Here is a 27275-nt window from a genome sequence, read left to right as displayed (position 1 = left end):
CTTCAGTCTTCCTTGGTGGATGGCAGAAAGTGGAAGATAAGAGGGGAGAATGAGTGTTTAGGGAATGGAAATTAGGTTTGGGAAGTTGGGTTAGGTGAGGTAAAGCAAATGGAAAAAGATAAGCAGTGTGTCAAAAGCAAAAAGAACAGTTTCTAGTCTACTTCTGATCCCCACTCAGAAGATAACCATGAGAAATCATTTTTCTTCAGACTATCTATGCAGCTAGACTATGGATCCTTGGAAATTCTGTGATTAAATAGCCTGTGGAGATTCTGTGGTTTTTCCATTGAACTTTATATATGCTTTTCCTTGTCATCAGATTTGAAACCTCAGACCTTGCCTTCACTCATATAAAACTGATTATTCTAGACATTTGAAAATCTGGACAGTTGGAATTCTGTAACAGTTTGCTTAAAATCCAGAATTCAATATAAAGTAGTTGTTCCTTTAAGGTGAGAAAGTGGGTTAAACAAGGAAGAGAAGGATAAAGAAGCACTTTGATTACTTTAAATCACTCCTTGAGTCCTCACATACCAATACGATTTATTCTCACAGCTCTGTTTGGGAAAAGTTAGACTGGATCCAAGCTTCAACTGGAAGGCATCAGTGGTTCCCATATTTCTCATGTTCATTCACTTTGGTTTCTTCGTATTAAAAGAGAAGTGCTTCCCAGAAATAGCCATTTTTCTCGACCATTGCTAGGAAATAAATTTGGACCCCGCAGCACTTAATATATACTATGGGATGGAGGCAAGTAGAAAATCCCCACCCTGATTTCCATTAGAGGGGAAACTCTGACCCAAAATAATTTCATTAAGTCTAGCCTATTTCCCACATTAATAAAGTAAACGGCTATTAAAAACTAATGTCAACTTCTTTTAGGACTCTGGAAGGCCCTGCCAGACAAAGCAAGAAAACATTTTTATTTCACAGTGATGGGGACAAAGGATAGGGTAAGCTCTTGGCTTAAGTGAGGCAACTGAGTCCTCTCTTAACAGGAGTTCAGACTGTAATGACTCCCAAGTATAGTTTGTTCTTGGTGGATATGCTTATTTTAGTGGACCAATCAGTAAGCAAACCAATGGTTTTCAGCTCCTTTTGGTGGATATAATGGGAAAGAAACTGGAATTGACAAAGTGGAGCCACTGTGGCCCCAAGCTGAAGTTGGAGGAATAAGCCATCCTGGAGTGTTAGAGCCCAAACATGGTGAAAAGGACCTCCATGAACTGGGAGAGCCCAGTGCAAGGAGTCAGAACTCAGTGACTGATGCTAGGCTTGGGCAACCTGGAATTGACGAGTCAGAGCCTGGGCAGAGTAGGGAGGTTATCACATCAGGGACAGGGCCCAACCTAAATGGGAGATTCATACTGTGAGACTGAGCAAATAAGTGAACATCCTAAAGATGGTAGGAGTCAGGTTACCATCTTCAGAGGGCCAAGAATAGAAAGATATAAATCTAGAATGAACCCTGAAGTGTTATACTGGAATTAAAGGCATAGGTATGATTTTGTGTATTTCAACATCTATAGATAGATACAGAAACAAATATAGATACAAATGTATGTGTGGGTGTATGTGTACATATCATATATAATACATATGTACATATATAGGCATATATGCAAATATACACACATTTACATCTATATTTAAATATACGTATGATAAAACACAGAGGATAAACTGATGGTTGCCAGAAGGCGGGGAGTGGGGAGTTGAGCAAAACGAGTGGAGGAGAGTGGGAGATACAAGCTTCCATTTGTGAAATGAATAAATCATGGGGATAAAAGGCACAACATAAGGAGTATAGTCAATGATACTGTAATGATGTATGGGAACAGATTGCAGCCACACTTGTAGTGAGCAGGGCATAATGTACACACTTGTTGAATCACAATGTTGTATGCCTGAAACTAATGTAACATTGTGTGTCAACTATACTCGGATAATAAATGTGAATATTGCATACATGTATATTGGCATATCTACACCTATACACGCATACACATTTACATCTGTGTGTTTGTGTGTGTATCTTAGTTCTGTGCACTGAAGGGCATAGGAGCTGGGAAATCCCGATAGTAATGAGCATTTACTAATGCCTGGATCTTGGCTTCTAAAACTGTTGCCTACTTGAAGAAAGCAGGACTCTTTGGAGAAATGGCTGATGCCTGCACTGGGATAGGAAAACACTAGCTTAGCGTAGAGTATCTTGTTCTGCCAGAAAGCAAGGACGTGCTGAAAGAATGTTGAGAATGTGGTAGAATGACATCACAAGCAGTTTTACAAGGGCTCCCGCTGGCCTGGAATGGGATATTGTAAAAAATAATGACAGTAACAAATCTTTACCCATTGAATAAAACAGGAAACCGTACGGATAAAAATGAACAGATGAATAAATTGAAAATTTTGACAAGGAACAGAAGATTTAGAATATTTCAAAGTACCTCCCCATAAACTACTTAGTTTTTTTAATGATTTTATTTATTTATTCATGAGAGACACAGGGAGAGACAGAGACACAGGCAGAGGGAGAAGCAGGCTCCCCGTGGGGAGCCAGATGCAGGACTCAATCCTGGGACCACAGCATCATGCCCTGAGCCAAAGGCAGACATTCAACCGCTGAACCAGCCAGGTGTACCCCCATAAACTACTTATTAACTAACTAATTAAAGAGTATTTTACAGTGGAGAAGCTTGACAGAGAAGCTTTGATCTCTCTTAGTCAAGAGATCAAAATGAACATTATCAGTAATGTATCAAATCAAGATTGTGAGCCACCTGACAGGATGCACAGCATCGTTCTTGGGCTATTTTTGCCAAAGATGGATAACTTGATTTTAATTATCAAGAAACATCAGACTGACCCAAATAAAGGGGGTATTTTACAAAATAACTCTTTGTCATATTCAAGAGCTAAGGCCATCCAAATCTAGACTGAGGAACTGCCCAGGCTGAAGGATAGCATGAAGATATGACCACTACAAAGGGAGATTCTGAATATAATCTTTTGCTAGAAAATACATTAGGAGGACACCTGGACAAACTTGAATACAGCTTGGGGATGAGATGGCAGCAATGTAGCTGTGTAAATTTTCTGATGTTGGTGGTTGTATTGTGGTTATGGAGAAAAGAGTGTTCTTGTCTATAGGAAATGCACACTACTCAGAGGTGAATAGGGCATGAGGCCAGAAACTCACTGAGGAAGAGTCTCTCTGCTAGACTTTCAACTTTTTTATAAGTCTGTGGTTGTTTCAATATTTAACAAAGAAAAAGAAAAAATGAACAACTGTCCTAAGCAGTGGAATACTTTCAAGAAGGTCAAGTTTGTAAGCACCAACTACAGCTAAGGTAACCGTTTTCTTCCCCCAAGAAAACACAGCAATTTTCAGTTGCTGAATATCAAACATTTATTCCTTAGGTTCCTACTACTGCTAAAGTCTATTTTATGAGTAGCTCCTCTTAAAACAAGTCTTTATTTCACAGAAATTGTATCTTTTAATACTTCACTTTGAAATGTCCAGTGCTGAGGATGAGGATGCTTCAAAGCACAGTTTGAACAACCAAGCCAGGTGGACCCCACATGAAGGCTCTACTCCCCATTCCAACCTCCCACCGCCCAGAAAGTTGCAAACAACTCAGGCAACATCTCTGCAGAGCCAACCAGGTTGTCCAAGTCAGCTGGAAAGAGAACACCATACTTGATTCAAATTACAAATGCAGTACTGTACTGTACACATCCAGCATTACACATGCTTACAACAATATAAGTATGCATAATGACATATCTGGTCTCACTTTAAAAGTAAACTATAAGCAGGCACCAACAAATTTTAAAACTACTCAATAACCTCATTTAACCTAAAGTTAAAAATGTTGCTGCACATACATTGGCTGCTTCAGAAGCGTTGGGCACGCAAACGGGAAGTGAGAAAATATTACAGCTAAGACTAATCACATATTACACACATTTAGGAATCTTTCCAGGCAAATTGTATTCAAAGAAAGACTATCCTGAAGGGCCATGGCCAGTTTCCAGGCTGAATGAGTTCTAGGAGAGGGAATCATGCTGATGTTCCTTGGCACATTTGTGCTTTGTCCCAGACTCTGGAAGTACAAATGCAGGCAGACTCACTGTGGTCCCCAGAATAACTTCAGCCTCTGGGAACAAGAGCAGCTGGCTGTCCTTGGCTCAGGGGAGCCTCTTAAACCTTGGAATTCCACCCACATCTGATAGCTGCTCCAGGCTGATGGGGCCATTTCAACCTGTCAAGCCCAGAGGTCAGCGTGGCTATAGTTTAGAAGTGACCTCCCGGAACTACAGCTTTCTGCTGAATGGATCATTGGCTCTACCTCCAAGACAATGCTTGACAGTGAAAGATGGTTTGGGGTTTTTTTGTTTGCAAGTTTAATATGATCTCCAGGAACAGCCTGGCTTGTTATTAATAGCACCATGAAAACATAGATAATGGTAAAAAACAGAATCATAAAATAAAGTCACTCCTGATTCTGGGCAATGTTTTCTACCACTAATGTGGTAGAAACAAGTCAACAAAATAAATCAGTTTAATGAATTTGGGAAAATAAGATGTCTTTCTGGAGCAAAAATATTCTTATAGGGAGAATATAGGCAAATGATATTCATTAGGCTGCAACTAAATATATAGTATTTGTGTTTTGTTGAGAAGTAGAGGGGGAAAATGTAGACCTAGCTCCCTACTCAGAATGTCTGTCAAGTAATCATGTAGGATTATTTTAAAAAGGAAAATTGAAGGCAGATGAAGGCATCTAAACTCTTGGAGTGGGAGACTGGGGCTCAGCAGTTTAAAAAGAGTACCGTGTACTAATATACTACAATAACACCGTTTTTCGTCGACGCCTCACAAATAAAATAGCTACTACTTTGAAATATCTCCCTCCAGTATCTGAATAAAAAGGAATGGTCATTCTACGGGAAGAAGAGGTAGTCTGTTAGTGAAATGCAGACAGATACTGACCCTTGGCTACCCATTTGCCTTGCAGATTCAGGACTCTTGGCATCTCTTAAAAAATATCTGTAGATGTGTTTGTTTTACTGTCTGGTGCATTTCTAGAAGCAGATGTGAAGATAGGAATTCCATCCCAGTGAGTTCTATTTGGTAAACAGACACAAGCTGGGCTTTCTATAACTAGTTGCAAGAAGATGTTTTGATAACCCAACAGTACCGAAGCAGCCTGCTAAAATCCCTTTTGACTGATATAGTCGCTGGTCCAGATTGAACAAAACACCAACAGAAGATATATGTACTCAAATCAAGTCTGACTCTGTGGTCCGGGATACGTGGGAATCTTGTACTTCAGGTGGGAGGGAACTGGCCAATGTAGTTCATGCCTGGGTGCCACAGAGTTCCAAATTATGAGTCACACCTGTAACAAAATGTAGCATAAAAATTGTAAAAGCACTCTATTCCACTACCCTTCAGCAAGTTTGTCCCTTTCATCTGCCTCTTGTACAAACACATACACACACTCACACACACCATCCAAACTCTTCCTTATGCTTCAAGACTTAGCGCCAGTTCCACACACACTCCATCCAAACTCTTTTTCATGCTTCAAGACTCAGCACCCGTTCTACACCCATAAAGTGTTTCCCAGCCCACTCTTGACTCTCGTAATAGACCTTACCTGAACTCTACACTTCAGAAGTAATTGAGTACTTTTCACTCTATCACGATTCCACCCTCTATGCAAACATATCAGCTTTCCCAAATGACATTAGACTGCAGACAAGGACTGTGTTGAGTTCCCTCTCCCTCTGCCCAACACAGATTACTCAGCATGGTACTATGGTGCATAATTATCCTACAATAAATATTTGATAGAGGTGCTGAGGCATGTTCTGCTTAGAATTGTGTATGCATAGTGGTTTCAGAATACAGAGGAGAGACCCTACTACACTCAAGAAGCTTACACTCTGGCTATTTTCAGTTATTGTACTTGGTGGGTGGGGTGTGAAACCGCCGACCTCTCATCCCAACCACAGCCGGGATAGACATTTCTGCACATGGTGTCCATTCTAGCACAATAGCCCCACCATGCATTTTTCTGCTTTCTGCCTTGGGGCTTTCTCTAAAGACTTGTGAAACACTGTTTCAAGCATAGAGCATTGCTCCAGGATGCACCAGAGGAAGCTCATGAGCCCCAAAGGCAACCCAAGCTAGTGGGGATGGGAGCCAGTAAATAGATACCCCACTTATCCTTCAGAACAACTCTGGGAGACCTCTGAACACTTCTCAGAGGTTCTGTGGTCTCAAGCTGAGATTTCAGTAGTGCAACTTTCATTTGCTTTTCTTCCTTGCCTGTCTCACTCTCCCTGTTCCTTCACCCCTTTTTCCTGGAGTCACCTAACAAATTACTTATACTCAAGTCTCTGCCTCATGGTCTGTTCTCAGGGATCCAAACTAAAATAGACACATTATTACAGGCACAGATATTATAAGAAAAGTGGTGGTTGTTGTTCTTTCAAAAGCAAAACAATGAAACATAACCTCTTTGCTAGTGACAAAGCTATGGTAGGAAATCTTTTTTTTTTTTAAAGATTATTTATTTATTCATGAGAGACACAGAGAGAGGCAGACACACAGGCGGAGGGAGAAGCAGGTTCCATGCAGGGAGCCTGATGTGGGAGTCGATCCGGGGACTCTGGGATCACAACCTGAGCCAAAGGCAGATGCTCAACTGCTGAGCCACCCGGATGTCCCTATGGTACATCTTTAGGGGACCAAAGGAATCACTGAATATCCTGGGCATCAATTTCTCTCACCCAAAGAAATGAGGAGTTAGACTGAAGGGGCATTTAGCTCCCTTCCATGCTTCAAATTCCAAGATTACAGAGGCTGTTTATATCCCTTTATACAAGTCATCTCACCACTGAATGGTGGCAGAAATTCAGGGGCTTCTATCTCATTGCATCCTTCATCTCATTCCAACCACAAGGAATGCTTCAAACTTTCTAGATGCTCCTCAGCTTAATGACCCTTAAATTGACAATGTTCATTCTGAATGGAAAAAGTCAAAGTCACACCGAACTAGTCTTGTGCAATTATCCAGACTCTCTGAACTTGCACCTTCTTTCCATCAGATTAACACCAGCTTCCCTAACTCTAACTCCTTCCCCTGGGGAGCACCAGCCCAGATCTCTCTTCCAATTCTCTGTCCAAAACCCTCCTACATTTGTTTGTGTATTTCCCATGCCTCACTCAGTAATTTGCACTTCATTGACACCCAATAAATGTTCATCACATGACTTAAAGAACTTTTTACTAAGGAAGACTTAAAATCATCCCATTTTTGAAATATCACTTAGTAAACTGCTTTGATACACCAGTAGCTTATGAATCTTTTGCTTGTTTATTTTTAATGAGTTTTATAGACTTATTGTTTTCAATGTACTGCAGAGAGCACAAACTTAAAGTGAAAAGTCAAATTTTCACAGAAAATCTAAAATTGGACCTTTGAGACATTTGCCCTTCCACTAAAATTTGAAAAAAAAAAATCCCAGGCTTAATGTGAAGAACACTCTGCTCTGCCCAAAGCCCCAGATGGAGTGGTACCTGTGAGTCCAGGTTTTTTGGCTGTGTTCACTGCTGCCATGAACATGTATTCACTGTTAGGGTCATGCACACTGGATCGATATTTCTGGAAGAAAAGTTAAAAACATGGTTTGTCATCTGCTCTTCCTCATCTCCATCCTGGTTTTTGTTTGTTTTGTTTTTGTTTTTCATTTTTTTTTTTTGTTTTCGTTTTTCACTCCTCATTGAAGTGATAAGTGACAAAAGTGTTAGGATATGGCTCAGGCTCCTGACCTGCAACTAAGTAGGAAAACAATATGAAAAGGATTTTAAATAAAGAGGCTTCTGCTGAATTTCCCGCCTCATTTTTGTTTTTATTGTTCCTTTCTCTGTAGATTTAGGTCATGGGCCCTATCTCACTGTCTTCCCTCTTTTTCTCTCCAAATTCCATGATCTGGCCAATGATCACACTGTGGATATACTTGTACAATATGCAGAATGGTGTAACTTCTTTTCATTGAGAATCTGTATTGTGAAAGACTGAGAAGAATATCCCCCAGCAGAGAGATTGTTTTGCATTGTTATCTCCCTAGATTTTCTGTGGTGTTCTTTAAAAACAGAGTCCTAGCAACTTATCATAGGAAGAAGCTGACCATTTCCTTCTCAGCTCCTATTGGCATCTTATAAGACTTTCTCACTGATTATTTAATTGACAAGTTGAGGGAAACCTAAAACTGGTTGTTTCATCTTTGCCCTGACTCTGGAAACTTAAAATCAAATGTGCAGCCTGCATGTAATAATTCTTAGAAATTAGAAGCATCTACTTTTTTATTTTTGTGTTTCAATCTTTGTCCTTTTTTATCCTTTCTTGGCCCTAGCTCCTCTATCTTTTCTGAGTAATAACAATAACAGCTCTCTCTGTAAGCCATCAAATCCTTTTTTAGGCTGAACCAGCTGTAAAATAAATAAGCTTCTCTGCCAAGTTAATAGTTTAATTAGTAGACATATCTTGTGGAAAAGAAAAACTGTCTGTGTTAATCAAATTACTCTGGCTAGAGCGATATGTGCTTTGATGAGTAAATAACTACTGATATTCGTCAATAAAGCAAATGCAAGAAAAAATAGACATCACTCACCTTTTTTGTAAGCCAACAAAGAAATATGCATCCAAAAATATAGACTACAACAAAAGCTGCACATCCTATGGGTAACCAGAACTTCAGTTGGCAGCAAGTCTGTGATTCTGGGTTGGAAAAGAGACATGTTAAGGGAAAACTGAGAAAATCCGATCTCCTCTTTCAGTGCTGAATCACAAGTTCTTTTACCAAATTCTAAAGTGATTTAATCAAAGGAAGCTTGGCTTCATCACAATCATGGAATCCAATAAATTATAAATAACATCATACCATAGCAAGAATTTAAAAGTTAAAACCTAAAAGACTCTATGGACACATATGTTTACAAATGAATTTAATAGAAAGGACTTTTCTGTCTTTTTTTTTTTTTTTGCAGAAAAGTAAATAGGAATGGTAATGGTATAAAACTATTATTTTCAATCATCTTACTTCATTCCACAAACCCCAGAACAAACCAAAACTTTAAACTTTATGTGAATAGAGGCAATGGCCATTAGGCCATGGATCTGGGTAATTTGTCTTTATTTTTTTCTGATTTCCAATGGCATATGTGTTTTAAAAATGAAATGATCTATTTCTGACATAGTAGTCTACATGATCAAATTGCATATTACTGATTAATATTAATTATTATTAATCCCCCGCATATTTTCATAGTAAATGATTGCCATCAATTTCACCAAAATAAACTCTACAAAAGGCACTTATTTACTTGTTTTCATTAGTGAGAAAAGTTGTTAAAATGCAAATGTCCTCTTAAGCCTGAAAAATGAAAATAATGTCTTACCATAAACATTCAAATATTCTCTGCTAATATTTTTTCTCTGAAAAGGAGGAGGATCAAAAATTGACAGTTGGCAGGCATAGTAGCTGGCATGAGAACTGTCCAAGTTATACAGAAAAAAGGAGACACCATCACTGGATGACTGAGATTGACAGAATTTCGGATTCTTGGACACTGTGTTTCCATTTTCCTTTGTCGTAGTGAGATCACAGAGTACTTCTGTCCCTTTCAGCAACTCCATTTTATATTGCGAGACAATCGCATTGAATTTGCATAAAATTTGTACACCTCCATCGTGAAATGTAAACATCTCAGACTTGGTAGAATCATTGATTTCTCCTGGATAAAAAGGAAGAAAACAAAGCAAAAGTGACCTTTTAAGAAGATGTTACTCTAATAACTATATTTGAACACAAAAGAAATCTCTTCAGTCACCACTATTACACCAAGATGAAAGAATTTTACAACCAAAAAAAGAACATGACAAAAATAAAACTGTGCCTCTGAAAAAAACCTAACCAGGGAATACCTGGGTGGCTCAGATGGTTAAGCATCTGTGTTTGGCTCAGGTCATGATTTCAGGGTCCTGGGATCCAACGCCGTGTCAGGCTCCCTGCTCAGTGAGGAATCTGCTTCTCCCTCTCCCCCTGCCCTTCCCCTTGCTCATGAGCTCTCTCTCTTTTTCTCTATCTCTACCTCAAATAAATAAATATTTTTTAAAAAGAAAGAAGAAAAAACCTAAACCGAAATTGGCTTGTTGTATATGAATATAGAATATATAATATATTAAATAGTATATTTACATAGTATAATCAGACAGATATGGTACCTGCCCTTTCATATTGGGGACAGATGGTAAATACATAATAAACCACCCTAATTAATGCTAGGAATGGAATGCTATTCAAATAAAGGTGGTGGGGTTGGGTTTTAATTTTGTTTTATAGAATCAAATAATGTACTTTTGTTTTTTAAAATTGAAATTGAAGGAAGATTAGCACTTAGTCAAAAAAAGGAAGATTTGGGATGAGATTTGGGAATGATGATGTTTTTTAGTGCATTAAAAAGTGCAAATAGCTTACACTAAAAATGAACAACTATATATAAATACATATTCATATTATACCCTCCTGACAGCAAAACAACAAATGAATCATCTTCAAATGATAGAAATGTTTTCTCTGAACTTGATCTACTGAGAATTCAATCAAGATCTGATGATGGCACTAACACCCCAGATTTTTGTCTAATTTTTCTTCTTTTTTTTTTTCAATAAAATTTAAGCTTATAGGAAGCCAAAGGTGTTTTAGAAGCTACATAGAGATCACATGAAAAAAGAACGGAAAAAGGTTTTAGCCTACTTGCATATTCTGAGTTCCTGGGTTATAAGTTCAAACTGTTCTCTGCTTTCCTTTTTTCTTTTTCTTTAATATAAAAGTTTCTCACTGAAATTGTTTGGGAAAACTATTAGCATGACAGTTTTTTTGCTTCAGTTTTGGAATCTGTCTTTATTCCTGAAAAGAGTATATAACAGGTATAACAAATGTGAGGGAAAAAAAGTTGCCCACCCATACAGCAAAATAGAAATACCATTTACATATATTTGCTCTTTACCTTCCAGATATATGCTTTATAGAGAAAACATATTATTTTGTGTTCTGCTACTGTCATTTAATGGTAAATCATAAATGTTCCATTTTTTACATAGTTGTCACAAGTATCCTCTTTAATGACTATTAGGACATAATATATAATTTGTTAAGGCATTTCACTAATGTTGAATACTATGGTTGTTTTTAGCATTTTGTTTTTTATGACATGTGGCCAAAATGTTTAAACATGATTACAACACTATGGATTGTTATATTGCTTTCTGAAAGAACACCAATTTGTGAGAGGACTAGCATTATACAGGTGGATTCATTTGCCACAACTCTACTTGTACTAGTTGCCATAATTTTAAGACTTAGCATAGTTATTTTTCTTAATGTCTGTAGGCTTTAATTTATAACTCTTATATTACAAGGGAAATATATTTTCAACTTGGGGATTTGGTTGTGAAAATACATACAAGTATTCTAATTTTTCAGTTATGGAAGCCCAGATCCAAATAAATTCCCACACCAAAACAACCAAAAATGCTGAACAAAAGGTCCAAAAATATTATTAAAAGGCTTAATAAGATTTCAAAAAAAAACCCCACAAATAAAAGGCTTAATAAGATTTCACAAAGAGGAGAAATTGGTAGGTTAAATTTGAAGAACCAGAACCCAGAGCAATGAGAGCAGAGTTTAGAAGTGGCTTTTACTTTGAGAGCATTTGCTGTTCTGCTAGGTTCAAACTTTTGTCTTCGTGTCTCAACTCCCAGAGTCTGTGAAGTGAGAAATCTAGTAGAAGAGCCTCTCGAAGACCTCTCCTCAATAAGTTGGGATCTCAAAGGGTTTCCTTCTTGGACTACATTAAGGCAGAAGAAAACCAGCCCTCATGCAGATTATAGCTCACCTTCAAATCACTTCAATGGTCCAGAAAACCTAAATCTTTGAATTTTGTTTACAGTGATTTTGGATTATTATTTTAACCCTTATGCTTTTGATAGTAAAAATAAAACTACTCCAGGAAGAAAAGATTTACATCTTGGCCTCAAATCCTATCTGCAAATAGTATTTAAAAACAATGACATGTAAGGAAATAAAACAACAGAAACAATTGATGACAGAAACCCTCCAAAAAACCATATATTTGAATTATCAGATCCCCAATATAAACAATTGAACTTACTGCATTTAAAGCAATAAAAGATAAACGTGTAAAATAAATAAATAAATAAATAAATAAATAAATAAAAGATAAACTTGTAATAATATCTAAAAGCACAAGAAACTAAAAAATAAGCCAACTAATTTGAAAAAGAATCAACTAGAACTGGCAAAAAAAAATAACTATGATTAAAAGTCAATGGATAAAATAAAAGTCAATGGATAGGTTCAAAGCATATTAGAGCTAAAGAGAGAATTGGTGAACTAGAAAATTAGGTTAGAAAAATTATTTGAAATGCAATCCACATTCATATTTAGAATCCCAACAAATCGAAAGCAAATTTTTTAAAGTATGCACATTTAGACATATAATGAAACGCCTAAGAGCTGCCAGAGAAAAGAGACTGATGACCTTCAAAAAAGGAACTATTAGATTGACGGGTGATATCTCAACATTAACAATAAAAAGTAAAGTGAAAAATGGTAAAGATATATGTAATAAGAAACTTCGATAAATGATGCATGCATGTTATTTCGTGCATAACAACTAAAAGAATAGAAACAACATATTACCTAAGTGGACTTCACAAAATGCAGTCTAGTGGTTTGGGATAAAGGGAAGGAAGTGTTGGAATCAGGAAGGAAAACACTGGGGTGGGAAGGCTTCTGGGTGCCTTATTTCTTGATCTGTGGTGATTATGAGAGTAAGGTAGAATGCCTTATAATTATTCATTAAATTGTATGTTTATGTTCACCTTTCTGTATAGATGTTTTGTTCTAGGATAAAAAAATTTTTTAGGCATATAGAAGGAAAATAGTACTTGTTTCACTTTAAAAATAGAGAAAACAAAAGGCAAAAAGGACAGAACTGAGCATGAGCATAGGTGTAGTCCACATTAGATTAAAAGGAAAGTTGTTTTTTGTTTTGTTTTGTTTTTGTTTTTTGCTTGGGGACTTATTTATCTGAAATTAAATTATGTTGCATGACTATTATTCTGATGTTTAGGTCTATATAGTTTACTGCTGATGATAAAATCAATGAGCTTTTTCTCAGTTTCTTTAGAAATGTTCAGAGCACAGTTCCCAAGGACTTTAGAATGACAGCAAGTAAACCACAAAGAGATCTTGGAGCAAAAGTGACTGTGGCCCCCATATAAACATGTAGACAGAAATGCTTGTCTTGTGTTTCTGAAGATGTTTTGTCAGCAGCTTCGCTTCTCTGCCCTGTGCCCTCACTATGACCCACAGCCTCACATAAGATGAAATGTAGAAGCACTGCAGAGTAGTGGAAGTGCAATGCAGTGATTCCCAAGGAAACAAGAGGAAGGGGGTCCGTGGGTGGCTCAGCGGTTTGGCGCCTGCTTTTGGCCCAGGGTGCGATCCTGAAGTCCCTGGATCGAGTCCGGCGTCGGGTTCCTGGCATGGAGCCTGCTTCTCCCTCTGCCTGTGTCTCTGCTCTCTCTCTCTCTCTATGTCTATTGTGAATAAATAAATAAAATCTTTAAAAAATATATTTAAAAAAAAAAGAAGAAGAAGAAACCAGAGGAAAATTCTGGCCTTGCCATGAGCAAGTCTGTGACTCTGGTACCCCTCTGGACTACAGTCTCTTCATCTGTGAATTGAAGAAGTAAGACCAAAACATAAAGTTCCTTCCAACGCTTACTCTATAAGGATCCATAATCAAAACATATCCAGATGAGACTGCGAACAACCTAGAAAGCTTATTACTTTGTTGTTCCCATAATTCTCTCTGGTCCAGTATCTTATGGGGATAGTCCAAGGAATCAGGAGAAACAAAAATGAATGATACATTCACATTGCCTGTGAAAGTATTTAGGTAGGGCTAGGAAGATTACCTACATCTTTCTTGAGTGATAGTGCCAAAGGCATGTGCCATTGACAGCAGAAGAGTAACTGGGCATTCCAGAGTCTCCTTTCTGCTGGATACTATCTAACCTGTTCATTTTTTCATATTTAATCTAAAAACTTTAATCTAAAAACTAGGTGATCTTCTTACTATTAAATGTAGTGATAAGACACCTGGCTTCTGTATGTACCTATTGCTTAAGCTTTTCATCTGGAAAACAATTTGACAACTCTAAGCCTGCAATTTGAATGTTTTCATTAAAGGAACCAGGTACTATATTAAATTAGTTGCTTCATAATTACTTTGGCACCTGTAGAACAGATAGGCTCAAATATCTAATTATAAACACTCCTTAGCCTTTGATGACATTTAAAAAAAAATAGTATCAAAAGGAGATCGTCCCTATAGCCAGGGCTAAAGCATTAAGTGGATGGCAGATAATTTAAGGGAAACCTGAATATATTAGTTTCTTATAACTGCAGAAACAGCTAGAATCTTTTCTCCACCCTCCCTGGATGTTCTCATCTCCAAATCTAACATTCAATCAAGAGTGCTAGTATTCTAGCACCCATTTTTATAGCTAGTGTTTGTTTTGGTTAAGTATCAGGTCTGTTTGGTCAGTTCCGCTGACATACCACAAGTTAAAATTGTGAGTATTAGCCTCAGCAATCAACCCCTTCTTGTTCTTTCTTCTTTTCTCTCAGCTTCATTTTTTTTCACTTGCAACCTCTTAATATAAAATCACCTTCCAAAATATCCCTTCTCGGAGAAGAAATGTGTGGGAAATATCAGAAAGGGAGACAGAACATAAAGACTCCTAACTCTGGGAAATGAACTAGGGGTGGTGGAAGGGGAGGAGGGCAGGGGGTGGGGGTGAATGGGTGACGGGCACTGAGGGGGACACTTGACGGGATGAGCACTGGGTGTTATTTTGTATGTTGGTAAATTGAACACCAATAAAAATTAATTTATTAAAAAAAATATCCCTTCTCATAGTCTTTGATATGTTACTTACCTTCCCTAACATCCCATCTCCCTCTCCAGTACTCATAGGTGCTCATAGACACTGCCTATGTTTCAGACACCTCAAAAACACCTCCTTTACGTTTGTGTTTCCTGTAACATGATTCAAATTCCACCCAGCATCAAAAACAATCAGACCTGGTAAACTTAGAAATTATACAGCAAGTCTAATTCTTTTGTGTACAGACATTTGAAGACCCAAACAGGTTAGATTATTTGTCTAAGGTCATACAACTTCTTGGGTGCATAAGATTCTGGGTTCACTCTAAGGCTGAAGTGCACGAGCAACAACCATGGGAAGTATAATGGAAGCAGGCAACCACATGAGGCTAGACACTTCATGATTACTATAGATTCTTACAGGATCACATTAAAATCTGTTTACAGGAAGAAAGCCTAATTTCCTATACCTGTTTTATGTCTGGTAGTTATCCACTGCTCCTGCATCTAAACTTCAATTGGGCCAAACCAGCATCATCTCTCTGTAGGCCTATAAGGGTTTCCTGAATTTCTGTTCTCGCTCCTGCCCATTTACTATCTATTCTCTTCAGGGAACCCAGAATGATCTTCTAACATTCACAAATGGTGTCATTGCCCTGATTATAAAACATACATCTCACTTAGAATAAAACCTAACTCCTTAGCCTGGTGTCCATGCCTGCATGACCTACCCACTTCTCTAACATCATTTTATTCCAGACACTCACTACACTGAAGTCATACTGCTCTTCTTTCTATCCCTCAAATATAAGCAGCTGTTAAATATGTCACTTTTTCACCTGGAATATTCTCTCCAATCTTCACATGACTGCTTCTTACTTCTTCTTCTTACTTCTCCTTGACCACTCAATCCAAAGTACACCCCAATGGAATTTTCTATCATATAACCTGAGATAAGGTATTTATCAATGTCTGAAGTTATCTGGTTTATTTATTTATTGTCTGACTTCTCCACTATAATATCAGCCTTAAAATCAGGCACCTTGTTGATCTTATTTACCAATCCATTCCAGTATCTACAATAGCACCTAGTATGTATTTAGTCACAATAAATATTTATTGGATGGATGGACAGATGAATAAATGAATATGTATATCTCAATGATGTTATAAATCTGGGGGGGGATGAATAGAATATACAATGTAAAAACCAAAAAGGCTCTCAGAAATGATCAGTTAAGCCTTTCATTTTATATTTATATTTACCAAGATAGAATGGGGACAGAAAAGTGAGGGGCTTGCCCAGGATTAAACAGAGCTCATAGCTGGGACATGATCCCATGAGTTGCCTTTCTTCTGGAAACAAGTATGTGCAAATGTATAATCAAGCAAAATGTATAATTAATCAATCAATCCCCTGAAATGAAATGTCAGATTCTAATGAAAATTCTGAGTTTCAAAGACGCAGGTTCTTTATCTGTAAATATTCACTAGGTTCATAAAGATTTGTTTAGATGATTGATGATTCTCTTAACTGTTTTTTATCTATAGAGGAAAGGACAAGTTTAAGCCTGGTTGATTATTTAGATCCTCCAGAGAGCATACTCCTTAAATTTTCCCAATGTATGGCCACAACGCGGGCCCCTGGACCAGTGATTTTTCTAATATATCCAGATAGTTTGTAATCACAGCATGTTAGTGTCTTGTGATAAAATACCATGTTGTATCTTTCAGCATTTAATATATTATTAAAAACACAATAAGAATATGTTCTCTTGAGTCCTGGTGATGGGTCTTAAAATCTGAATATTAAGTATTAGTCTAGTTTTGCTATCATATCTATATACCTCTTGTTGGTACTCTTTAGATTATAAATACTCTAGAAAACAGGTACTGTGTCTTCTTAATCACAGACTATCATGTCTAAAGGGTACAATCTTCTCAATAGAGGTTCAAACCTGTTAACCACTGCTAACTATGATTTTTATAACCTTACTTTATAACCTTACTTACTTCAAGAGTAAGTTCAGAATCTTTATATTAGGTGATTTCTTTAGGTTTCTAAATTGTTTAAAGGATAAGAACGTTTGTATCCATAGGGCAGGGGCAGTGTGTGTGTGGTGGGGGGTATTAAAAATAAACAAACCTGGGAAAAAAGATCATTCACCTGAGAATTGTAAACTCAGAAGAGTTTATTTGTAAATTGGTTCTTTTAATATTCCATTTCTTCAGTATAAGGTGGTGTTGCTAGAACCCATCCTGCCAGGACTCTTTATAAGCAGTTATATTAGCCCCAGTTGAAAACCTTTTGGTAAAAACATGTTAGAAAACCCACACAACTGCAGCATGTGAGACAGATCAGCAATTCAATTTCATTCTCCTCAATTCAGACTTCTAACCACAAACCTCCACAAAGATCTCAGAGTGATAGAAAGATAAGATCTCCTGAGTTCGCAATTATTGATAGTGCTTATTAAACATATTTTTCTGTAATCAAACAATAAACTTTAGCTTAGCACAGCTCATGAATGTGACATAAGAGGTGAAGCTCTAAAAATTGCAATGTTTATTTAGGTTTTGCTACACTAAGAAATTTTGGCTTTTTAAAAAAAATTTGCATTTACCCCTTTTTTTTCACCTTTCTTAGAAGCATTGTCATTTCTTATGAATCTACTGGCTAAAACTTTTAGAATCCTGATTATGGATTTTTATACATGCATCATTTCTATGCTTACATTACTATTCAAAGGCATCCGTACTCTAAAGAGTTGATTGAAGTCAGCAAGGAGGATAGGCAAAATAAGCAATCTGATCTAAATTCTTAACATTTATAGAAAAGAAAGACAAAAATGTAAAGAAGAAAAGTGAGGAGAAAATAAAAAAGCCGTAAGAGCATACACACACACACACACACACACACACACACACTAAATGTATGAGTTGTTTCTACTCTCCAAGGAACTTTGTGGGGTGGTGGGAGATAGGGTAAAATAACCCTTGGTCCTCTAAAATGTGCATCTTACTATATAATAAGAAAAAAATGGAAGACTGATTTTCTTCTAGTAAAAACTTTCTTCCTGAAAATGGAAGAATGCCAAATAGGTTATAAAACTTTGAAGCAATATTCATGAAGTACTTAATTTGCAAACAAGTTATTTTGTTAGTTAATTCATTGTCATTGATTTGAAACTGTCCTACCAGGGAAATCACATGAGATTAAATGAACCCAAGTCTCTACCACAGAAGGGGAGGGAGAAAGAATGTTATTGGAACCCAAGAATATCCACATTACTTCCCATCCCTCAGCTGCCATGTAAAGCCCTTTGGGCACATAAACAAGGCATTGGCTGGGTGAACTTGCTACATATAAGGCTCCAGCTCTCATCTCTACTCCACTAACCCACACCTTTATCTCAGCCACCCCTTCCCTTGGCTCCCATCCCTTATTTCCGATTTCCTTTCAACACCTCTGATTTCTTCTGATAGATAACGAGTAACATTTCCAACCTGAACTCTCAAACCCAAATGCCATCATTTAAGGGAGTCAGTAGTCTAACCCCTTCCCCTGACTCTCCTGATCCAACTGGCTACCAACTCCAGCTGACTCTAGCTCAAAGACATCTCTTGAATTCAGTTGCTTTTCTCTAGTTCTGTTGCCAATCCAGGATCCTTTTATGTCTTCCCTCATCTGTGGAATCTTCTTAACTGGCCTTCTCAAGAACAGTCTCTCCCCTTCCAAGTCCATCCTCCATGCTGCTCCCAAAATTGTGTTCACTTCCCAGCTTAAAGTTTCTATTATATTGCGGCTTATGAGATTAAAAAAAAAAAACAATTGTGTTAGCTTGACACAAACTCCTTTCACAATCTGTGAGCCATTTATGTTCAAGCTGTACTAAACTTTTTGGTCATTCTTCTCACATCCTTAAACTGTTCCCATAAACTAGAATATCCTAGTACTTCTTTATCTTCCTAGAGACCCCCATTCATTCTTTAAGAATCATTTTTGATTGGTCTCCAAGACTCCAAAGACTCCTATCTCTATACTCTCAATAACACTTTATTTATGCCAATATATTTATAGTGCATATCAGCTTGGATCATAATTGTGTTGTCTGTCTTTCTCATTTAAACCTGAGCTTCACAAGGATAAGTACTGTAGTATGGTCACCTAGGACCAGGAATATATTAGAAGCTCAATGAAATAAATGAATGCTTAGAAAAACATGGAGGCTGAGAATGGTTAGCAAATGTCCCATAGTGGACTAAAGACAAGAATAAGAAAAGTAGAGCAAGAGATTCTGTTTACTGGATATTGGAGAACACTTGTTTCCCAGGCCAAAGGCAAATACGTAAACCGAATGATGCCCAGCCAGTTCTCTGAAGCCTAATAGGTCAGGAAGTTAAATAAATAGTTAAGTCCTCAAAAGCTTCCAAGTAATAATAGAACAACTTGTAAGCATTGAGAGTTTCTCATGCATTGGATACTGTGTTAAATGAATTGCATTAAATATACAATTTGATGTTCATAACAGCCTTTTATGTCAGATTTTCTATTTTAATGGAAACATTTTCTATTTTGAGGAAACTGAGGCTTGAATAACTGCCCCCAAGATTATTGAGTTAATATGTGATGGAACCATAATATGAATCTAGACAGTCTGAGACCAGAATCCATATTCTTAAGGAGTCTTTTAGTCCAATAATCTAGTCCAACCCTTAATTTTTTAGAAGCTAAGGCACAGAAGCCAAAGAGACTTGCTGAAAAAGGAAAAGAAAAAAAGATTCTTTTAACATTAAATTTGTCTGGGAAGTTATATTCATGTATTTCTTTCCTTCCAGTGTATTGGGTATATTAATGTCTCGAGTACTTGAAGTACTATTTACATTGATGCCACATATGTATTCTGTGATTTGAGAAGTTATCACACACCAAAAATATATAAAAAAATTTCTTACATATGAAATTACTTTGTGCTGGACACACTCATTTTTCTAGACATCCTCATTCATCAACCATATGTGTTGAGCTGCCCTATGTATTTGAATCTGCAACACAGTCTAGTTCCTTGCTCTGACAAGGTCTAAATTCTTAATGGTTATTTTGACACTTATCTGCCTGGAGACATGTAAAAACATGGATTCACATACACAAACTTTCATGATTAAATAAGTACAGATGGGTACTATGAGATTTTTTGCTTTAGACCTACATAGTACAAAATAAACTTTAATTGTGAGTGCATTACAGATTTTATTTGTTTATTGTTTTCCATGAATGGATTTTTTCCGGTGCTGAGTTAGCTGCAAAAAGTTGGATTTCTCAAATTAAAACACTACATTTAAGTGATCTCCAATTGCTTGTTGAAGGTGCCATGCTTATGTCATCATGGCTCAGACAAACAAAAGATTCTATCAGAATGAGTGGTTGACAGAACCAAAATTCTTGAGTCTGTCAACCTCCCTAAAGGCAACTTAATTTTTCTTAGCTTTTCCTCAAGCAAAGTAGAAGCAGGCTCAATACATTATATGTGACCCAGAGGAGGTCCATATTCCCAACATTTGACTCTAAATTCGCAAATCTTGGTCTGTTTTGATCAGCCTCACATGCTGAACCAATGGAAAAAAATCACGTTTTGACTAACAGTTTTCATTTGAATTATATATTTTCTACATACTTATTAAGTTCCAATTTCCAAAATATATTTTTAAATTTTCCTAAGAAGGTTTCAAATGTCAAACGTCTTATTTTACTTAAGATGACCAAAAAGTGCCATTTGAAAGATCCAATTTATTAGAATAGCAGTAACATAAAAATGCCTTTTATGAAGTAAATGTGAACCTTAGCTAGGGTATTGAAGGAAACAGAGGATTTTTGATTTCTTTAATTTACAAAGTTTAATAAATTCTTTAACATATAAAATTCATATCCTTAAGATAGGAAGGTAGCATAAATGTGGGTTTTGCACAGTTTACAACTGTGAATATTGAGGCCAATTTTTTTTAAGTCAAAGAAGTCTATGTACCTTACAGTGTACCTACAGTCTCATTCTACTAAGATAAGAATTAGGTCCTCTCTATGCACCTACATTCTGTTTCTACCAGGAAATGGGAGTATCCTGCTAACAAAGATAAATATTCCATTTCACCTGAGGCAGTTGCTAATAGCAATGGCAAGTTATGAAAGCCACTAATGATGAAAAACAAGGGACTCAAGATCTTACATGAGAATAATAGACTTGAAAGAATAATAGGTATGCCTAGAAAGAAGAGAAAAAGACAAACATAAGATTAAACAACTATGGGACAAATTTAAAAAAACAAACAAACAAAAAAAAAAACTTCTCATGTCCACATATTGAAGCCTCACCCAGTCCCAAAAAAATGTTCCTGAAAATCTTCACTGAGCTAGGCATATCTTGACACAACTCCTGAATTCCAATATAGAAATAAGTAGTTTACAAGATCCTAGAGAATTTTTAAGTCACTTACAAATGAACGAGAATCAGATGAGCATGGAATTATTCACCTGCAGTCCTAGAAGCCAGCAGACAGTGGAGGGAGATCCACAGACAATTAAGGGAAAAGACTTCAGTCCAGGAATCCTATTCCCAAAAAAGATATTAGTCACGCATCAGACTAAAAGAAAGACTTCTTTACCTGTGCTGGAATTTACAGTCCAGGGTATCTGAAGAAAGTAATGGAAATCTTCTGATGACTATATCAGAACAGAAATCACAGGACAGGGCTGGATGGTAAGAGTGATGCTGTCACTGAAAATAGGTGAAGGAAGTCTAAAGGGATTCTTAAAACAAGAGAAATACTGTAAAAGGAAACTAGCAGTGATCTTCAATTATTATTTCAACAAAGCCCAAGATTGGGGCAGGGGTACACTAACAGGAAAGCATGAGAGTGGGACAGGAAGCACCTTCAGAAGTTCTCAGGTCGGTGGAGGAGTGTGCGGTCAGCATATCAGGCAAGGCCATTCTCATTATTTATTTTAAGCCAATAATAAATAAATAGACATTCAAGGTGCTCCAAACATAATGACTTACTCAGTTAAGAACTGTAGTCAACCTTCCAAATTACAGAGGCAAAGAGAGAAGTTAAAAGAAGCCAACCAAAATAAAAAAGATACAATAGCAAAGGAAAATAAATAGAAATAAACATAACAGTGAAGGCATAAAATCAAGTACAGGCTTATCACACTGAATGGGAATGGCCTGAATTCATCTATGCGGGACAAAAGTTAACAATTTGGATTTTTAGAAATCCAACATGAGTACCTAAAGGGAGTTGTGGGAGGAACAGATCCCACAGAATTCCCTCTGAGCTCTAAGGAGGGACCCATCTGCAGACACCAAAGGGCTGTTTTTCCTAAGGTGATGGGATTTAGGAATCATGGATTTGATGGCTGGGAAATAAAAGCAAGGCTCAAAAAGAACTTGAAGGTTATCCTCCACCAAAATGAGACCTACATTTATTAAGCACCATTTGACTTCTATCACTCTTACTCATGTACAGCCTCCACTCTGCTCTCAGAGCAGTCTTCCTAAAATTAGAAATCATAAAGTCACCCACATGGTTCTCACTGCCCATTAGGTGTAAAAAGAGGGTCCTCTAAACACTAGTAAAGGTTCAAATTTTTTCCAGATCCTTTTACAAAGAGGAGCTTCCTATTGTTCCAGAATCATTGAGAAGATGACTTTGTTAAATTTTACACTGAGAGTAATAGTTAAGAAATCCCCAAGATCTCCAACCAATTAACTCACCAACTAAAGGCAACACTAATGAGAATTTCTCCCCTTTAACATTATATGTCTTGCTACTTCAACACAATGTGGACGGAATGTGAATATTGGAGTCAGATACATTACATTTGTGTTCTCTCTTGGTTCTGCCATAAATTATATGTAACAAATCACTTAGCCTTTGCTGGTCTGAGATTCTTTAAACATGAACTGAAAGTAAGACTAACTTAACCTTTTTGTGGGATGAGAAGCCTACATAGTTGGGAGGATTAAAAAGATGGCAAAGGAAAAGGAAAAGACTTGCATGTGCTTGGTGTAGGCTCTGAAGAATGGATAGGTGCTGGATAAATGCATGGTGATGGTATTTCGAACATGGAGACCATTAGCAATTTACAATCTCCATTTAGTCACTTATCCCTCAAACCGAAAAATGGCTTATCACATGGCATAGCTTTCTGTGTGGTAACAGTGAACGTTGGTTTTATTCTATAAGAGCCTAAGACGAATATCATTCTAGAAGCACAATTTCATCAGGTTAGTCTAGTAACTTGAAATAATTCTACCTAGGTTGGATCTATCCTTCCACAGAAAAAAACATGATTGTTAACTCAAATCTCAAACTGATAATAAACACACTATCAACCGTAAGTGCCCATATGGGCTTAGCGTATTGGGATATCTTTTTACAGCATAACCCTCAATGACTTGTACCAATATTCTTGGAAAAAAATCCAAAATCCTTTACATGGCCTGAATGGTTTTGCCTCTGCTTTTCTTTCCAGCATCTTCTTGTACCATTCCAAACCCTTTCCTTCCATGCTCAGGCATTTCTACCTTCTTCTAGTTCTCTGACCTTACTTCATTTCCTCCTGCCACAGATCCTTTGCCCTTCCTCTTTACCTGGTACAGAATGTTTTTCCCCCTCTGACACCATCCCCCTCATTTATTCCTACTTATCCTTCAAATCTTAATTCAAGTGGCACTGCCACAAAAAAGATTTTGATGAACACCACTCCCCAACTCCTCCCCCATATCCACCCAGTCTAGAGAGGCTTCTTTGTTACATTCTCTGAATTTGTCCGTAATTATTATTAATTCATGAGATTATTTAATTAATGTCTTTCTTCCAACCATTCAGTTAGCTTCCTGAGAGCAGGGACTAATGCAGTTTTGTTCATCATTGCACACACAGCAGCTAGCATAGTACCTCCTATGTGGCAAGTGCTTGGTGGTGCATGAATGAATGGATAAGTGAATGAATAAATAAATGAATATCAATTCCAAAGCTATTCATTTGTTGTTCATGCTACTAAAAGATCTCACTGGGTTGTAGACCCGGCATAAACAACAAGTAGCCCCAAGCTGACTTTGGAACTTATAAGCAGACTCTCTAAATGTTCACTCTTCATTCCTCTTAAGAGCATTTGAATCACCTTGAACTACTATGAGATGAAAGATTTGACCAATCTGCTATTGCTTTTTAGTTCTTTGGAGAGAAAAGTAAAATCTATTTCTTTGTACCACTGCAAAATGTGTGTCTAGATGAAATTATGTCTACTAGATTTCTGTTTTCCCTTTTAGTGTTAATAGAACTTTCCAAGTCAATATAATTTCACTTTGTTTGTGCCAGCCTCAAGAACATGGCTCAGAGTGGGGGGGGGGGGGGAATACAAAAATGTACCAAATAAGAAACAGCAGAGACACATTTTTTAATTTAGTGGTAGGTCACATTATTTAAATCCTTCAAATAGTCTGATATATATACCATCTAAGAGAGAGAATTGAGGACTTCAGAATGCTGGTTTGTTTTTCTTTAATGTCTCCATGGGCTTAGGAGCCTTTTTATAGTGTCCACAACTCCTTGGCCTTTTAGAGGGACCCTGACGCTTAGGGTCCAAAAAAAAAAAAAAACACCTCTGTGGCAGCCTGGACATTTCCATTCTAACAAGAGATCACCCAGATAAGATTAAAATCAAAATCCTCTTTTTCAAAGTGTTTCCATTTTATTTTCTCCTTCTAAAAGAATTCGCGGCCCAGATGCCACGACTATTTTACCTTCATTCAGTTGACACAAGTCATTTTGCCTTTCATCTTTCTCTGAGAACAGTAAGCCACTCTTCTACTTTATCTACTAACAGGTAACTCCAAGCAGGTAATTTAAAATTTTAATGGTCTGATGAAACATTTTTCTTCATCTTAAAAAACACAATATCAAAAGAAGCAGTACAAACTCCATGGCATCAGCTGTGACATGGTGACAAAAGCCCAGCGCAAAGTGCTTGGGACTTTTCTGCAATTGTTCCCACTTTCAAAAAATAAATAAGTAATAAATTTTTTTTTAAAAAGCAAAACAAAAAAAAAAAAACAGAAAACAAACAAAGACCTTCTATTGGGTGCCTGATTTTTCTACCTTTTGGGTTTTTTAATATTCACTTGAATCATAACTTAATAAAAAATAATCGATGGGCCACTCACCTGTTATGGCTTCAACTTGAAAGCAGAAGAGAAGGAAATACCAGAGGTCTGACTTCATGTTTGCTGAAAACAGATGCAATCCCCTCCAGTGTTCAAAGCTGACAGTGAATTCATGTTCTCAACTGTTTTCTATTTGCTGGAAAGGAAGTGGGTTTTGTGAGGGTTTATGTAGTGTCACACTTACCATTAAGGCAAGGAGGTGTCTTGCGATTGATGTCAGTGGCGATAGGAGCGGCATAATGGTTTACGGGAGGGTTCAGCTTAATCCATGGATTGCTGATAATTTTGAAAACAGAGGGAAACTTTACCCTCATTCTGATTCCAATAAAACAAGAGAAAGAGACCATGCCTATTTTCAGAACCATCCCACTCCACTGAATCAATGGTTACTGGGGAACAACAAACTCTAAAAATAGCCACATGATAAATAACGTTTTTGACACCTATCTTCTGCTATTTGCTCCAGAGATAGAAAGCCTTTGAAACAGGATAAGAAATAAAGGGAATTCTTACAGAGATTGAAATACAGATTTATCTGGAAGAAGAGCAACACAGAAATCAGAGAAATATTTACATCACATTCTCTGTAGATGGTAATTCTCCAAATGATGCAATCTATTTTAATCCAACCTAAACTCTGTTCAGCATATTACAGAAGAGTCTGTAGAAACCAGGAATTCTGTACCTATAGCTTCAGATGAAAACAAAAAAGCTGAAAAGCCTACCCATGGTCTCCATCTCTGCAGGGCAATAGAACAGACAATAACAACAATAGTAATAATAATATAAATAAGTAGATTTGTATGTACATAAGTGTTTATATGAAATATTCATCTTAATGTAAAGTGTACATAAAATTAAATGTAAAATAATATATATTATGTATAGAATAGAATATAGCTAATATTATATTAACCTGGATTATTTGTGTATGTGTATTTATATTATGTTTTATACATATGGTAATTCATTTAACTCTCCTAACCATTCTATGAGGTGGGGACATTCTATGAGGTGGGGAAATTAGTATTTCCCATTTTACAGATAAGAAAAACCGAGGCATGAGTTGTAAAGTGCTGGCACAAGTCAAATAGCAGGTGGGAATGCTAGGATTTGAGGAGTATGGTTCCAGAGTTCTCACTCTTAACCAAAACAGGTAGAGCCACTCAAGCCAACAATCTAAAAGTCTGAACGAGCTTCCAAGATGCTGGATCCAGGGTTTATGGGGAAGACAGGGTAAGACCAACTATCAGCCTGCAGAGGAGATATTCAGGTGAGAAGCTGAAATCAGGAGGTCAGGGCAACCAAGGTTTCAGTCCAATGTCCAGGCTCTGAAGTAGAATCCAGATTTGGGACTCTAGAAGAGCAATATGGGATACTGGACCAGAGCCAAGGGGTTCCAAAGATAAGGTAGGAGGCTGATCCTGCAGTGATTCCATTACATCTCTGTTTCCCCAGTGACCTTTTTTAGGCTCCTAGGCCTCAATAGTGTAAAAGACGCTATTTGAGGTGTTGAGCTAACTTGAGAGAAATAGTGGGCCACCAAGACCACTGGGAACCTGTTACCCTGATTTCCTTCTTTTCCCTTCCACTGTGATCCCTGACAGCATCAAGAGGAAATGCCTCCAGATCCATTGTTACCATACTTGAATCCTTTTCCAGCAAAAAGGAGGCAGTGTAGAATAATTGACTTTTTCTAACTTTGCTGTGGCCTAGCTCTGGAACTAAGTCTGGAGAGCTCTTACTTCATCCAATAAAAATTACCACAAATTCTAGAGCTCAGATATAGTTCTGCAGAGGACAATAGGGCAGGAATCTAATAATGAACATTTATTGAGTACATACCAATATGCCAGACACTGTGCTTCACATGAATGATCTCTTCCATGTTCACAACTACTCTGTGACAGAGATCTCATTATTATTCCCATTTCACAATGATAAAACTGAGAGAGTGATTAAGTAATGAGTCCAAGCTCACATGGTCAATGAGT

The 27275-nt window shown here is 37.1% G+C and overlaps 1 protein-coding gene across 3 annotated transcripts in view; it reads right to left on the bottom strand.

Moving 5' to 3' along the window:
* Positions 1-3384: 3384 nt before the first annotated feature.
* The window catches only part of ICOS (inducible T cell costimulator), a 71359-nt gene continuing 47468 nt past the window's right edge, over positions 3385-27275 (bottom strand). The window contains exons 2-6 of one of the 3 annotated variants that reach the window (XM_055345393.1): positions 25282-25417; positions 9476-9811; positions 8689-8795; positions 7595-7679; positions 3385-5405 (exon numbers count right to left, since the gene is read on the bottom strand). In XM_055345393.1, the coding sequence (XP_055201368.1) occupies positions 5365-5405; positions 7595-7679; positions 8689-8795; positions 9476-9811; positions 25282-25339 (627 nt within the window). In that variant the 5' untranslated portion in view covers positions 25340-25417 and the 3' untranslated portion in view covers positions 3385-5364. Of the gene's footprint in view, positions 5406-7594; positions 7680-8688; positions 8796-9475; positions 9812-21547; positions 21621-25281; positions 25418-27275 lie in introns of those variants that run through there. The other 2 variants (XM_055345395.1, XM_055345394.1) reach the window with 2 other exon arrangements.

The sequence above is a fragment of the Nyctereutes procyonoides genome, unplaced genomic scaffold (genome assembly GCF_905146905.1).
Source record: "Nyctereutes procyonoides isolate TBG_1078 unplaced genomic scaffold, NYPRO_anot_genome, whole genome shotgun sequence".
In the NCBI taxonomy this organism is placed as follows: Eukaryota; Metazoa; Chordata; class Mammalia; order Carnivora; family Canidae; genus Nyctereutes; species Nyctereutes procyonoides.
The sequence above is the reverse complement of the archived record's forward strand: the minus strand, read 5'-3'. Positions and strand labels throughout refer to the sequence as shown.